Consider the following 16,176-nt stretch of genomic DNA (forward strand, 5'->3'; position numbering starts at 1 on the left):
TGAAAATCAAGCCTTTACATCTCTCACAGAAAAACTCATACAAGAAGAATCTCAAGTTCCCAAAATAGCAAGAGAAGATGTCTGTGTGGTTAGAGAAACTACCTGACTAGTATTTTGTTAGATTTTGTGCTTTGACAGGTAAATCTAGTCCCATTTTCCTCCCGCTTTCCTCTTTTCTGAGGAGAGAAAAAAAGTGGTAAATCTGCCAATGACAACCCCATAGGTAGGCTGGCTTTATTTTTGCAGCTTCTAGGCTTACGGGGAATCCTTTTGATCATATGAACATATTATCTCAGTTAAAATGATTCTGAGAATTATAAATGAAATTTACTTTGATTTGTTGTAAGAGTGCCAGTACATACCTGGGAATTACACTCTTCGTTTCTCTGCAATACAAGTATTACTCTGTTCATACCGTACCTGTTTGTTTTCCAGATGTGAATGGTATCTTCATCCTTGATGTCATGTTTTTCTGCTTGCTCATCAAGAAAGTCAAAGAAGTATTTCACAGCTGGTGGCACCACATGGTTTGAGTTGAGCACGCTATGAAAGAAGTTATCTACAAACTGCTGAAGTGTACCCTAAAAGCAAATTTAAAAAAATCTATTACATTTGTATTACAGGCTAAACTTGGTGCCGTCCTAGAATCTTTTATTCCTACTGACACTAACAGCCCATAATACATTTGCAGTCAGTGATGGCCTTCATCCTGAGTGCTAAGGGTACCGGGTGACAAAAAACCAAGCAACTTCTTAGTGCAGTGACCTTGCAAACTGCCAACACAGTAAAGACCTTCTAGAGAACAATTTTATGTTCCAGCCTGAAAGGTTGTGACTTTACCAGCTATTCTATGGTGTGCACAGAAAGGTGTGCTTTCTGCTTTACAGAAGAAGCAGGTTGATGCTGACAGTGAAGAAGAAACTGGCTGCTAAGTATAAAATTTTTAAATACATTTACACTTCAGGGTCATTGTGCACATAAAATAATTGTTAGCCATTTCTTAATGGTTTTGCAGTTGCCCACCTCTGGTTTCCTCTGACTCCAGAGCACCATGCAATTTTTAGATAGAGACTGAGAGGAAAAAGTACCAGTGAGCATTTGACTTTTTGTTTAAGGGCAAGCACTTGAGTCTCATCAGACACCCAGTCTGGCCCAGCTCCATGAGCTCCACCGAGCCCAAGGAGTGAAGTGTCCCAGGAGGACTGTGTGCTTGGTTGGATTCCTGTATCTGCCTGGACCTTAGAGACTGTGACCTCAGAGACTGTCCCCTTGTTTTAGAGATGACCCCGTTGAGGCCACATGCAGTTCGGCCCCACTCAGCTGGTTGGCCCTATGGACACATTTGAAGGGCTGCATCCTTCCTCTCACCACCGCTCCCACTGCCAGTCTCAGAACAGGGCAGGGACCAAGAAAGCAAGAAGGCCTAAGTCACTCTGCTGTCAGCAAGGACACATCCACAGTCCTTGGGTTGTAGGGGTAGCTGTGGTCCCAGCCGTAACACCTCACCAGCTCTGTATGAGTGTGTAAAGCTCCAGACTAGTAATAATCTGTAAACTGGCTATTGGGAATAGAAAAGCAGCAGCTGCAAAGGAGTTATTAACAGAAAAGAGGGATGTAAACCTCTTGCTGGCTCTTTGTCCTGGGTCTATGTCATCTATGCACAGACTTCCCTTCACATCTACTTTCACATTTGGACAAGTGGCCTTAGCTGGAGCCAGACCACTCTCATTTTCATGAGGAGCCTGGCTTTAGGGTCATTAAACATATTATTCTAAATTCTTTCTGCAAGGAGGAATGCTTTGCAAAATTATTTTGCTTGTGATCCATTCTGCAGTATAAGCACTAAAAATACTCTAAAGGGACTATTATTACTTGAAAACATTTTTATTTTTCTAGGTTATACTGCAGCATTGGCCACACATAAGAACAGGGAAATATAAGGCTCTGTAGCAGTTTATAAAGCATCTAGTTCAAAAGAAAACCAAACTAAATATTATCTAAACAGGTGGCACGGAGAAGAATATCCATCTTTGTCTTGCAAGAAAAAATCCTTATTTAACGAACACACAATTGTGGTTCCCAGCTTTGATTGGGAGTTATACTTTATCTCTTTCCCAGTAATGTTCCTCAGGGCATATTAATCACTTGAGGCCCTGAACACCAGTTGTATGTACATGACACATATTCAAAATTGCAGCCAAACACCTAACTAATAGTTGCACCATTTTCTTCATTTGTACCTCAAAATCTATAGAAGTAAGGTGTAACCATGGCACATCTGAGCCCTACCTTCACAGAAAGAAGTCTGGTCAGGTAGATTTCTGTAATAGCTTTGGTCCTCTCTTTTTCTTTCACGCTGCCCCGCTTCGATTTACCTTCATCTATTTCATCTACTGGCCGGACTAGATGCCAGACCTTATTTTCATCTTCAAGGAGTGCATGCCCTAGAAACAGTAATCACAATAATTACAAAAACCAACCCACACCCACAACAGCAACACAAAAATAATCATATACATAAGTACATGTAAGATCTTTGTTTCCTATCCTTAACAAACCTGCCCTCTTGCCAAGAGGATCTAGATTATTTCGTTCCTGTCCAACATATACAACTCAAGTACTAAATGTTCAATAATACATGAGATGAACTTTTGTCAAAAGCAAAGGGAGAGGAAGGAATCGCACAATAAGGAAACTCCTGTTGGGTCATGTAAGCACAGTATGTGTATTTTTTGAGGTCCACACACTGAAGTACTCCACCCCTTTGTGAATTCTCAGAGACTTGATCAAGTTATGGAAACTCAGCTAGGTCTGACCCAACAGCCACCACAGAAAGAGCAATTGTAACCTACTCCAGGTACAAGGCAAGATATTGTAGCAGCTCTGGTGAATTTGGCAGCGGTGATATAAGACTTTATGGTCTCAACCTCTTTTCTACGTACCACCATCATCATTTACATTTTTACCCTAACTGCTGAGTTCAAAGTATCGTACATCAGTTGAAACCTGCCTTTATCAGCATTTGACCAGCACCACTTGACTATGTAGCTGAAAGGAAGAAAAATGCATCCCTTGAACTCCAGCAGACAGAGATAATGACTGCTGCAAATTCGTAATCCATGTAATAAGATTTTTTAAAATTTGTTTGTCAGTATTCATAGCTTAAACCAGAGAAGGAGACTCACATCAAGTCTGTTAGCATATAGCAGAAACAGGAGTAAGCACCTGGATGCTAATAACAGCTCATCTGATTACAATGCCTCACTATGCTGTCTGTGGCTTGGTCATGCATATGGTCCCTGAGCTTAGTTCGATGATCACACAGTGAAATAAAGGGAGTCTTGCATTTCAGCATCAACATGAATGTCCAGACAAACTCTAAGCTTTAGAATCTTTTGTTACAAACAGTTCTAAAAGAGATGATACAATTGTTTTTAACTTGCAATTAATATCCCTTGAAAAAACATTCGGTGTCACGAACTTGGTTTCAAATCTCCTGGTTTTACTGGTTCTTCCTTTAATTTCTGAATTTTTATATCTACTTGGCATAGTCCCTAAAACCAATTGTGCTTTTCCAGTGGAAGTTACTGAATCAGTGCATTTAAAATCATTGACATCTTAAAAATGTGAAAGTTATTTTTCCCATAAAAATTGTGATTCAGCACTATTGCACAAATTATTTTGCATTACTGATAAGTTTTATGCTTTAATATATGTATCTAATGTAACTGAATCCCAGTTGCAGCAGAAAACATCAGTCTCTAATTGCATGAATTTTGTCCTTTCAAATTTTTGGCCATAGTAGTTTATTAACTAAGTTCTTCAACAGTTACATTAAATTTACCAGTGTGAATGTATATTCAATATTTTACATCACAGGGGAAAATAACATTTACGTGTAATCTGACCAAGCTAACACTTCTGCTTGAATCTACTTTATATATCCTCATGAAAAGCATTAGCTATGCAGTTTTCTGGGGCCTTTACTTCTTTTTAACCAGGTAGGGAAAAAAAAATAAATCCCATATTAAATCACGTTGTCCTTTCAGAGTCCTCAATTTGACTTGGAAGTTCATGTGAATGAAGCAAGCAAGAAATAAAAGCTATCACTTTATTTTGAAGCAGTTGGGATTTCGCAATCGATACCATTCATAGCAATCATCTGCCAGTACAGTAAGAACTGCTGCTGGGCCCAAAGTCTGGAATTTCTTTTGCAATGCCTGTTATTTACTTTTGTAAATTAATAGATCAAATCACGCAGTTAGAGCAGAAACTATTTTCCAGCCTTATGTCAGTCACTTGGTACACTTCTGCTTCCTCCTTTGATTCAAAGGAATTTATCCTCTCTTTGCCCTCCTGATGGTATATGGCCCAGTTTAACTTTGGAAAGAAAAGAAACAACCAAAGGCGTTTCCACTGAGATTACTGGCCTCTATGTGCAGCTTAATTTGGCCCGTGTTTGTTTAGCAACAACAGAATTGGCTACTAGTGAAATAGTAGTTATTTCATAGGGAATTAGGCATTAAGAGGCTACAGCTCAACCAGATGAACTTCTGCAACACAAAGATCCCACTTCATTGCTAAAAAAAGCAGGAAGAAAGAGGAAGAGAAATTCAGAACATGGGGCAACAAAACATGTCAGCAGTATGGTTGCTAAGAGAAAATAACATTCCTGTGAGGTAATATTTTTCCCAATGGAAAAGTAGGAGGTGAAGAAAATAAAAGATAGGGGAAAACACCTCCTTCATTGTGGTAGCCACATTATACGTCAAGCTGTGAGCGGGGAGAAGACTGCGCCCACTGGGTCAAATGCTTCCCCCCGAACTCTTTGTCTTGGCCCTTGGGCATTCTTTGGCCAATATAAAATAACGCTGCCGGGTAGGGGTGTTAATGTCAAATAATGACTGTGCTGACTGATTATAGTGATATGAACCATGATGTAAATGTGATGGAGGCAAGTGAGATGGTGACAGGCAACGCAGTCCCTTTCCCCTTGCGTGGCCTGCAGCAAATTAGCTTCCTCCCAGTCTCCTCCCTGCCTGCAAATACACTGCTCCGTGGAGGTGAAGGAAGGGCTGCCCTACAGTATTTCTGATCTGCAACCCTCTGTCTATTTTTATTCAGAATTAAGAAAGGAAAAAAAAAAAAAAGCCCAGAGAAAATCCCCAGAATAACAGAGCATGTTGTTTTGGCTTACAGTTCAGTACAGAAATACTACCATGAAATCACTGAAACCATTCTCCATCTTCATACAAATTAGTAATTGCATTTATTATCTCCAGAAGCAAAAGATGCTGCATTTAATTTGTCACAACCTCCAGCTTCTAGTGTCTTCCTGCTAGAAGCTGTGAATCAAAAGCAGCACGGAAGCAATGCCAGGTTTTAGAGCAACATCTCTGAACATGGTTTTACATTTTCGTTCTGTGCAAAGCCCAGTACTTTGGCAGACAGTCAATGGCTTCAGCTGACACTTCTCAATGCAAAAGGTGCAAGTTAATGAGAGGCTCTGAATAAAAGGAAACCCACTTCGTCACAAGCCTCATTCATAGAGCCAGGATAGGATTTCTGTCTATTCCAACCCTGTAAATCCCTGTGTCATATAAATGTGTATGTGTGGGAGGGGGAAGCCTCTGATCCTCTCCTCCCCCTTTTATACACATAGCATCTCACAAATCACTGTCACTGCAGGCTCTTGCTTTGCACTGTCTTTGTAACATTTTATAGCTTTCCAAAAGAACAAGTTGGCACCAGATACCTCTAAGGACCCTTCGGCACTAAAAAAAATGGGCTAGTCTGGCATGAAATGCTGTCTTGCCAAATTTGTACACTACCGTAGTGGTGCAAGACAGGGTGTGGAGAAGAAACATGGTGGAAGTTGTCTTAATTCCATACTTTGGGATCTGAATTCTCTCTGAGGATTTTTCTTTCGTATACAAGAGCCTTCATGTGACAGCACTGTCCCCAGAAGTCTGCTTTTCCTTTACTACTTAGAATTTATTATGGCACATGTATAACTAAGGAGTTCATCTTGGAGTACAGATCATGTATGTTCAAAGAGCTTCATCATACTGAATCATAGCTAAAGATATAATTGTAGAGAAGGAGGAAAGAAAAAAGAAAAAAAAAACAACAAAAAAAAGAAAACGTCACAGTCTGCTCCTCTACTGCCTGCCACAAGGGTATTGAGGAGGGGAGAATGAAGACTGGGAGCCCAGAATGGGTGACTGAACATGGCTCTGTGTTAAGAAAGCAAAGCAAGCTAAGGACACCAGCAGGCTCCATTCACGGTCCACTCCACTACTTCAGAGTGGAGGCAACTACTGCCTCAACAGTTATCTCAGCAAACAGTGCAACCAAACTGAACAGGGACTAGGAATCAGCTCCTCGCCTGGCTGCACTTCACTGCCTTCTGTATTAAACCGGATGGCTTTTTAAGTTAACATGCTGGGTTGGCACCTGCTGTGACAGAATAGTCACCACTCGGTCAACTATGGGGTTAGAAGATAGCAGCAAAGGTGTAGCCATGACCATTAGAAGACCCTTCACGGATGCTGGAAAAAGTCTCAACAGAACGCATCCAGGAGAGCAGAGTAAAAAGTAAATGGCAAGTAATTCTGCCTGTCCTAATTTCCTGGCCAACACTAAACACAAATGAAATGGAAGTCTGAACATTTTTGTTAAATAGCTATATATGTCAGACCTATGAGCTGGCACCCATCTTCTTGAAAAAAGTACATTTCTGGCATATTATTTCCAATCTGTTTGACTGTCCAGCCCTTGAAACCTATTAAATCTAAACCAGTAAATCTGTTTAAGGGAATGAAACTATTAGGTGAAGCAATGGCTTTTGCAATCAGTGCTAGACAGAAAAGTATATCAAATGAGTTTATAGCAGGAAGAATAAGGATTAAAAAAAAAAAAAGAGAAACTAAACATCTGATATGTAAAGGAAGCACAAGTGACAAAGAACATAAATTTACAAATAAATATTTCCATAAAAATCTGAGTACATTTTAGGTTGTAATGGATGTTGTGTCTCAAGAGGTTTTGAGATAAAGGAAATTGCTCTGGACAGAATACTAACATGTAGAAGTAAAAGCTTTAAAAGATGGGTTGCAAGCTAACAGTTTGTTTTCCATGTTGAGAAGTCCAGCATACTGTAGCAGATAGCAGTACAAGAATTATGCAACAGCTGCATTAGTAATGTGAAAGAGAAGAAACATTATAAGGAAATTCTTGATACTAACTTAGAGTGGATTGCAAACCTCAAAAAGAACAAAGGAATTGTGGAAAACACTGCATCTAAAGAGATAACATGTATGGAATGAATGAAGCCAATTAACAAACCCTGGAAAAACCAAGCTAGCATAGCTGGTGAAACATCAGAGGGAGGGAGACACAAAATATGAACATGCAGAGATAAGTTTGCAAGGTAACATAGTTGTAAGAAATGCAATAAAAAATTACATCAGATCCATTATTTCACAGAGGGGAGCTGATCTCTACTGTGGTTCATCTAGAACACTGCATTCAATTTTCAGTCTAGTAAGAAGTGGAAGAAATTTGGAGCAGAAAGTAAGTGAAAAAGGAAGGAGAAAAAGAGATAAAGCTTTGGAAAGATGGAACATACAGTTTGACTACAGATGTAGCGGGATTAAGAAACAAAATATGCAAGGAAACGTTTGCTGAGAGTGCTTTCTATTAAGCTGGGGTATGGACTCACAGCTATTATGGCTAAAGCCCCATTATTTAATGCTTTTATAATGAGGATAAAGAAAACCACTGCAAGTGTACAGTGGGTAACGCACAACAAATAAGCCCTATATAGTCTGGTGGGGAATATCTAGCTCCACAGACATGGTTGATAAACAAGATCAAGATAGCACTGTCACCCTCTCTGTGTGGGTTTTGACTTCTAGTCATTTTGGGAGGTAGGGAAGCCACAAGATACTTACTTTCCCCTGGAACATCTTGCTGATTATCCTCCGGCTGCTGGGAAATTCCCATTTTTGATAAGATGAGCGTGGCACCATCTCGGACCTTTGAAAAAAAACCCACAGAGATGTTATTCAAAAGAATTATGCACCACTGAACCTCTTTCTTAAAACCTAAACTGTGGTTTCTGTAATCTTTTGCAGGGAATCTAGACCTATGATTAACGCTGCCCTTCAAAGCTTCTCGGGCAACAGGCTCTGCAATTCAGAACACAGTCCCTCCCCCTCCTTTAATAAGAGATCCCAGTAGCACCTCCTCTGAGATTACTGAAAATGCCAGAAGCATCTCCAAGACTTAAGTGGTTCGTCAACCTGGTGTGGGCACCTGTTGTACAAAAATGGGATTTATCATGAAGAATCGGACCCGTCTGTTTTCTAAGGGAAAACTAACTTCTATCTTTCCTAATCAGGGTATCTGTTGTTAGAATGCAATAAATAGCATACAAAGGGAAGATAAGTGGATTGCAAGTGCTTGGTAGAGTGCATAGTATGAAACCTAAAACAGAAGCATAGTACGAAACCTAAAACAGACGGTACAAAAATGTCAACATCTGCTCTCCTGACTGGGCTGTTGAACAAACCAGACCAACCCAAAATCTATTTAGCAGCAACAAGGACAAAGACAATTCTCAGGGGTAGGAAATGGTAGAGAAAAGAATAGATGAATACGAGAACTAGCAAAAGGAGCTTGTGAATGTTCAAAGGGGAATTTGGATTTGGACACTGCAATGATGAGGAAACCAAAGTGCTGGCATTTAGGTAGTGTGTTTTTGGTAAGATGTTTAGGATATATGTCTAGACCTAGCCTTTCATGCTCCCAAGTTTTTACTGCCTAGACCCAGAGCTAGGGTTTTTTTTGATTCTTTATGTAGCACAGAAGTTTCTCTAAAAACAAATAAAGATTTTATTTATTACTAGAGAACAGTTAACAGATGCGAACAACTGCTCTGAAACACCTCCTTACATTATAATGCATTAGTGTGTTGATACGTTTCCATCTGCCATCTCTTTGGGATGTTAAATCCAAGTCTGAGAGGATCTGTGCAGTAGAACCTGGACGCCACTCTGAGGGGTAATTAAAATGAGAAAAAACAGTTTTTAACCATGGGCAAAAATAACTATTCCAAGAATGTTTCAGTTTAGACGACCCACTGACGCATTGTGGAACATTAAAAGAAGTAATTTGGCACATGCCATGATGTGCGTTTTTTATTGCTTAATAGTTTGGCCTTTATTACAGAAGTTTGCACGAGCTATTCCCTAACCATGCACATGACTTCTGATTACTTTGCATAGAAAGTTAAATTCCTTTACTTAGAATACTACAAATATATATAATAAGAACTGCTATCAGTCCAGAACAGAGTAGGACTTTATATGGAATAAAAAATGCATTTTTAGGGAATTTACTAGGATTTTCTGAAGAGCAAGAATTGCATCCTCTACTTTCAGATTAAGGCAGTAATGAAGATATTGCAAAATCATTAATTGAGCTTTTATTATGTGATTATTAGGCCTTTTAATTTATGTCAACTTCTTTTTTTCCTCTAAGAAGAGAACAGTAATTTTGAAAGCCTTCAAGGAGGATGATTTTCAGAGTCTGGGTGGCTGATCATCTCCTACAAGTGCAGCTCCTCTAAGTTATAATTCTTTTGAGTAACCACCTTAAAGGCAAGTCAAAATCAGTACCAGTTTCTGAAATTGCATCGTTACTTCTCCATCAGCTAATTGTCCATGCTGTCATTATCACATTAATTAGTACCTGAGATTGACTCTGTCAGACATGGAATACATTTGTGCTAACAGTGATTAACAGGCTTTTTGCACACTAATGACAGTATACCGAAACTTTAAGAGTCAGGAAAAAGAACTCTGTAAGAAAGCACTGATTTTTAATGCATATTAAGATTGTTGCAAAATGCTGTATTTTTGCATCCAGCTGAACACAAATTCAACTTTTTTTTTTTTTTTTTAAACCAAAAACTTTCTTTTATAGACATTTTTGGGGAAAATACGAAATCACACAACATCTTTCACCTGTTCAATATAGTATCACAAGTAGCTACCTACCAAGAACTACACTCTCAGCTTTTGGCCACTGAGAACATGGCAGATTTCGATAGACTTGGTCTATTATCTTTTCCTTTACTTGTGATATAGTATCACAGTTCAGCACTTTCACAGGTATGGAATCGGTTCCTCCATCTTGTACATATACATTTACTGTCTGTAAAAAAAAGAAAGTACATGGTTATTAACACAAATCATCTCTGAATTACCTCTGAATCTGTTTTTCTGGGTGATTTAAATGCAAACAATATCTAAAATTCACTGTGCAATGATTATTGCACAGCAGCACATATTTGCAATGGGAGTATGGATTATTTGAGGGATCCTTTGCTGTTATGCAGCCAACCAGTTATCATAAATTCCAGCTAATTCCTCCCACTATGACAAAACAGAAAAGATGCAGAATAGATTTACTCATGTCTAATAAGCTACTATTATTGAGTCTTGGGAATTTATTAGAGACACACAAGAACAAAACAGCTGAACCACTGCCTAGTTACATGCTTCTCATATAACCTGTTAACCTGGAACATGGAAAAGCAAAAGTAAAGCAGTGCCCAAACTTAAAGAGTTCCCAATAATCATTTGAGCTGCACTTTGCTGAACTCCTAGAATATTGTGTGCTTTTGCCTTCCTTTACTCTGTCTTCATGGTTGTGGTTTTACTTCTCAAGTTGAGCGGACTAGGTCTGTACATATGGTGATTTAATATGGCTCAGCTGATGAGCAGTGACTTGTTCAGCTCCCGTAACTTTACCTCCTGTGACCAGCTGTTCATTAGATATGTATAAATACACACGTACGTGCACACACATATATATGTAGATATAAAAGCCATTTATATCATCTTTGGTGTTTGAAGACTTCATTTTCTGCTTACTGTCGTCACAATAACTCTAATAGCTCCAGGAAATATACCTAGGTAGTTTATGCTAGTTCTAAAATATTACTGTTTTCTGATAGTATTGCCATGTGGTTTTTTAATGTTAAGGAGAATTTCTTGAAAGCCTGTAATTTGCTAAATCTAGAGTGATTTTTTTAAAAGCAGCTTCGCTATATAAGTGTCAGTTTTAATACAGACAAAAGCAAATGAGAAAATGATGGCCAGGGAACTTCCCCAGAAGGAAAAAAGCCACCAAATCCAAATGAAAAGCCTTTCTTTCACTAGCTGAATCAGTACAACAGCTCAGAGCTCTTGCGGATCTTTTGCCAGTCAGGTAGCTTTGGAGGCCAGGCACATCCGAAGCATTGCAGCTCTCGGATACATATGGTCCTGCCAAACATAATGCTTGAATTTATCATCTCAAACCTCAGAAATAAACTTGCATGGCTGGTATTTTTAAACAGTGAAGAAAAGCTGCGCCATACGGCAGTCAAATTAAACATGATTGCACTGTCCCTTGACAGAACTCTCAAACTAATCATGAGATTTCACCTTCCTTTTCCTATTAGCTTTATGGTAATTAGACATGATTTTGCTGCTGGTTCAGTATGCAGCATGTCAGTGTAACCAGTGATGCAAAACAGATTCATCTTTTAAATAAGAACAATTAGAGAGCAGACAACTGCTCTATACCATACTTTCCCACCGTGTCTCACTTTCAGGCAGAAGTGAACTAATTAACCCATGCTTTAACCTACCCTGGTGCACAAATGCTCCCTAACTGTTCGCAGTTACCACAACAATGTCATCATCATGCCAAAGATCCCAATAATTTATAGCAACAGTAATGCCCTTCACAATCTTTTATCATACATATATATATACACACATATATCTCATCATCTTCTATGCATGCACACACATAAAATCTTTGTTTGATGGGGAATCTGAAAATCCGGACCAAATACTGCTACTGTACAATGTTAAAATGTTTAATATCTAGCTAGTATGCTTGTTGTACCCACATCTGATTGCATACACAAATTTTCTGCTTTCAACTGCATTCATTTAGCTTAATTGCAGGCATTGGCTTTTTTTGTGAAAAGAAACAGACTGAATAAAGAATTATTGCCATTAAGTCTTACACAACATACATTGCAAGTAAATTTTGTTCTCCATGCACAAGAGGAAATATAATGAGCATTTCCAGTCAGTGTGGTTTCTATGGGTGCCACTTTCAGCTCAGATATGAAGATAACTATTCAACTAATGTCCAAAATATCAATTGAACTTAAAATATTTCTTCTTGCCCAGCAAACCCTTTTCCTCCAGGCAGTCTAGGTCACAGTCTGGTGATTCTGTGAATGAAAGTCCTACAGCAACCTCCTCACATCAGCCCTCCCATCAGCATCCCTTTAGAATATAAAAAATGGTCATTTTTTTTAACCAGGACTTAATAAAGCTTTTTATTAAGTTTCCCTTTCCACACTGCAGATATGTCACTGCATCTTTCTCAGTTGGAGACAACCACAAATGGCTCCTAGCATGTCAATAAAAAGAGAAATCAGAGAGGGAAAAAAAAAACCCCTCTGTTGGTCTTTGAAGGACAGTCTATGCATCTTTGATATTCATTACACTGTATCCTGAAGACAGCCAGCAAGACTGTGAGAAAGAGTAAAACTGGAATTTATGCTCCCTAAACAGCTAAAGAGTGGGCTGCTTCAGTTTTTTAAAAAGACAGTGAATCCGTGTGCTGGAGTCTGGTTGAAAAAGTGGTGGAAATCTGTGGCAGTGAACGGAATTAAGTCAAAGCAGAATTCATAATAGAAGAGAACTGGACCATGGCACTGGTGGTCAGATTCAGGGGTTGGTGGAGCTCAGATGGGGAATTCCTGCAGCAGGGATGTCCACTACATCTCACTTGAAGCATCTAACATGAGTCTCCAGAACTGCCTGTAGAGGCAGCTTCCCCTCATCACTGTAGGGAATTATTTCCTTAGGTGGAAATAAACCCGTTTCAATGCTGGTTGGGCTGCCTGTGTTCAGGAGAGTTTGACTCACACAGGAACATGTACAGTAATAGGTTCAGAAAGTGTTTTGGAGATTGCAGAGCCATCTCACAGGACTACAGAGGAGCTCATCCTGGTATACTAATAAAATTATCTCTAAAATGACCTTTGATATGCTGACGAGCAGCAATCACAAGGGAGAAAGACAACCCGAAGTTCAAGCGTAATGTTAGTGCAAGAACTCTGCAAAAATCAATTGCCAGTTAATTTAGATGGGAAAAGGGAAGGAGCCGAACACCCCGACCTCTGTTCAGACAGACTTTGAAAATTATGAAAGGGATTTACTGAAACAGATTCCACAGTGGCAGGACTTGGACTTAATGCTTAGAAGATACTTTATAATTCTATTTTCCTGCTTGGAGACTTGCTTTGGTCAAACTATCGACAGCCCTGCCCATGACCAGAATTTCTATGCAGATCACAGTAGTCCAGAAAAGTATGTACAGACTTAACACTACAGGACTTAATTTTAAAAGAAAAAATGATTTTATAATATATTAATCATGCTTGACTTACCAACTGTGTGTACTCTACATCATCTCCCAGTAAGCCTGTGTCATTCAATGTATACTTAGCTTTCTTTAGTACAGCATCCACTGGGCCTTTTTCTACCTGGTGTTTGATAGCTTTGAACAATTTATAAAGAGGCTCCCCGGCATTGTCCTGTTTAAAGGAAAGGAAATGAAATAAAGCAAAACCAAACTATATACTCAGCGCAGTATGTTTAAGTATTATTGATAAACCCTACAGGCAACAGACTTCAATTCTTACCTTGAGGTACTGATATAAACAAATAGACATCCAGTTAGACAACATTCTCTCAACAACCGTTTCAGATCTGAAAAAGAAACCAACCCTGAGTATGGTAAGGGTACTTAATAACAAAGTTTTAAAGAAAAAGATTGCTTGCTTGAAATATAATATTTTTACATGCTTAACTGCATGCACTCTCCTAATGCAATGATTTCCCTATAGAGTCTTGAGAGCATGTACTTGCTTTAGGATAAGTGCTTTGTATTGCTCATCATGCCCGAGTACCTTCAGCTCATTACTGAAAAGCACATATCCTTTATGCAAAATCTTAAATTGGGTCTATGCTGTAAGAGCTAAAAAATTAACCCAGTTGTGCAGTTACCAGGAAATAACCTACAGATTACAAAGCTACAACATACACAGGGCAAGGTCTTTTGTAATTTATTTGGGATAACAACAGGGTTAAAAACACTAGAGCAAGCCCTCATTGAATGCACAAAGCAAGCTGATTATGTGTGCTCATTATGGAGATGATGTGTGGTATAAATGCTAGATCATTTGGAATAAAATTAGATTAAAAAGTAAATGAAATGTTCAGTATTGTATTTTGAGGGTAGACGTTTCAGTAATCTCGATGCAGATTCTACACTACAGTACTTGAATAAGGAAATCTGTTGCCAGCCGTCCTGCCTCTGCCTTCCACAGCTGTTCCTGGAGAGCTTGTCTTCCTAATATGCTTGGGCCAGGCTATTTCTGACTTTCACAGATAGTTGGCATTTTAATACAGTCACAGCAAAAGAAATACATTTACAGAAAAACAGAGAACTACAGAAAATATGACTATGGCATTCATTCAAACCTTCTTAGCATCAGCTTTGGGTTTTTGGCCACAACATACTGCTCCATCAGTTCTAAGAACAGCGTCCTCATGATGTCAGTATAGTATTCTAGTTTTCCATGTAAAGCAACTGTCAGTAAAGATGCAAAATACACTTTAGCTCGAGCAGAGAACTCCCTTTGGTTTTCCAGCGTGTGAATAAACTGAAACAGAAAACAAATGTAAAATCAAGTCAGATGACAAGTTTCTGAAGAACTTCAACACCTGCCTGCACTAAGAAGACAAGCAGTATTATTTTAATACTAATCTTCAGTATTAGTACAGAACGGAAAAGTTTTCAGAAGTTTGAAAAAAAACTACTTATAAGAAAACATTGCCTATAATTTGTTTTTAGATACACACATGGTGTACTGGACTAACCCAAGGAATGCTTATATACTTTAACTGAAGCCTTACCTAAAAGAATGCTTCAATTAAATGAAAAAAGGTGTTCTGTGACAATTTCTTAAAAGAGAAAATCAACTCCCCTCTCCCCCAAATTCCCAGTCCTTTCACATCAAATTACAAAGACACTAATCTAAGTACGCTTGGGAATGTGCTCTCATCTGCCATAAACTGTAATGCTACCATTAACTAGCTCAGCACTGGAGCCTCATTTAAGAAAGGAGAAAAAGTTAGAAGCCTAAATCTATACTTAGGTGTCTGACAATCAGCCTCAGTTTTTGAGAGTGAGCAATTAGAATTCTCTTCAGAGCTGCTGTGAGCACTCATCAGTCTTGATGAATAGGCCACTTGAGGAGCCTCTGCCTCTCTGGGACAGAGATCCAGCAGATGGCTGCCCGCAGGTGACTCCCATGATGAACGAGGAGGGAATAGGCATTCTCCGATCACGTTTCTTAAAAGGCTAAACCAAACTTTTAACAGCAGTTTTTATGCCAGATTGGGTAATATCTGTTTTCCTACAGCCACTGCAATATTGACTAACTCCATACTATGTGACCAGGCACAGAAATATTATCTCGCCTCTCCGACCCACCAGGAAGCTCTGGCTGTGATGCCACATATCTGCAGTGGTTACTGTGGAACCAGAACTGTACGAAAATCACTTATTTATAATAATTTTTGCTCATACCTGTCTTGCACACACAGGTATGCCTAGCTAACAGACAGGTGAATCTACTTCAGTACTCACATTAATGAGAAATGATTTGCTATTGAGGAGGTTGGAGAACTGGTTCAAAGCCTGCTCCACAGTCTGCCGCCTGGCCTCGGGAATATCCAGCTTCCCTGTAATCATCACATCTTTCTCTCCATCTTTGGAGGGCAAGAAGAAGACTCTGTCCGTGTAGGTTTTGTAGTCCAGCACTGGAATTCCAGCTTCATTGATATCGTTTGTCTGATCCTCCATCTCTATCATTAGATCTGAAATATGCAACACAGTTTAAAGGTTCATTTAAAAAAAGCCTGCAGCTTTTTTAGGCAACATGATCTCTTTGGGTGCCTGGTAATGGAGAAAAGCAACTCAACACCAAAAACTCTATTTCACCTCACGTTTTCTCTTGCTGTTTTT

At 39.0% G+C, this 16,176-nt stretch overlaps 1 protein-coding gene across 10 annotated transcripts in view; it reads right to left on the minus strand.

The window, feature by feature from the left end:
* Positions 1-16,176, minus strand: part of PLXNB2 (plexin B2) — a 269,974-nt gene that overhangs the window by 8,544 nt on the left and 245,254 nt on the right. For all 10 annotated transcript variants that reach the window (XM_049813970.1, XM_049813973.1, XM_049813976.1 and 7 more), the window contains 9 exons: positions 15,799-16,028; positions 14,628-14,809; positions 13,787-13,853; positions 13,532-13,678; positions 10,065-10,221; positions 8,959-9,059; positions 7,956-8,040; positions 2,290-2,444; positions 421-581 (listed from right to left, as the gene is read on the minus strand). In XM_049813970.1, the coding sequence (XP_049669927.1) occupies positions 421-581; positions 2,290-2,444; positions 7,956-8,040; positions 8,959-9,059; positions 10,065-10,221; positions 13,532-13,678; positions 13,787-13,853; positions 14,628-14,809; positions 15,799-16,028 (1,285 nt within the window). The remainder of the gene's footprint in view (positions 1-420; positions 582-2,289; positions 2,445-7,955; positions 8,041-8,958; positions 9,060-10,064; positions 10,222-13,531; positions 13,679-13,786; positions 13,854-14,627; positions 14,810-15,798; positions 16,029-16,176) is intronic.

Source organism: Accipiter gentilis, chromosome 11 (genome assembly GCF_929443795.1).
Source record: "Accipiter gentilis chromosome 11, bAccGen1.1, whole genome shotgun sequence".
In the NCBI taxonomy this organism is placed as follows: domain Eukaryota; kingdom Metazoa; phylum Chordata; class Aves; order Accipitriformes; family Accipitridae; genus Astur; species Astur gentilis.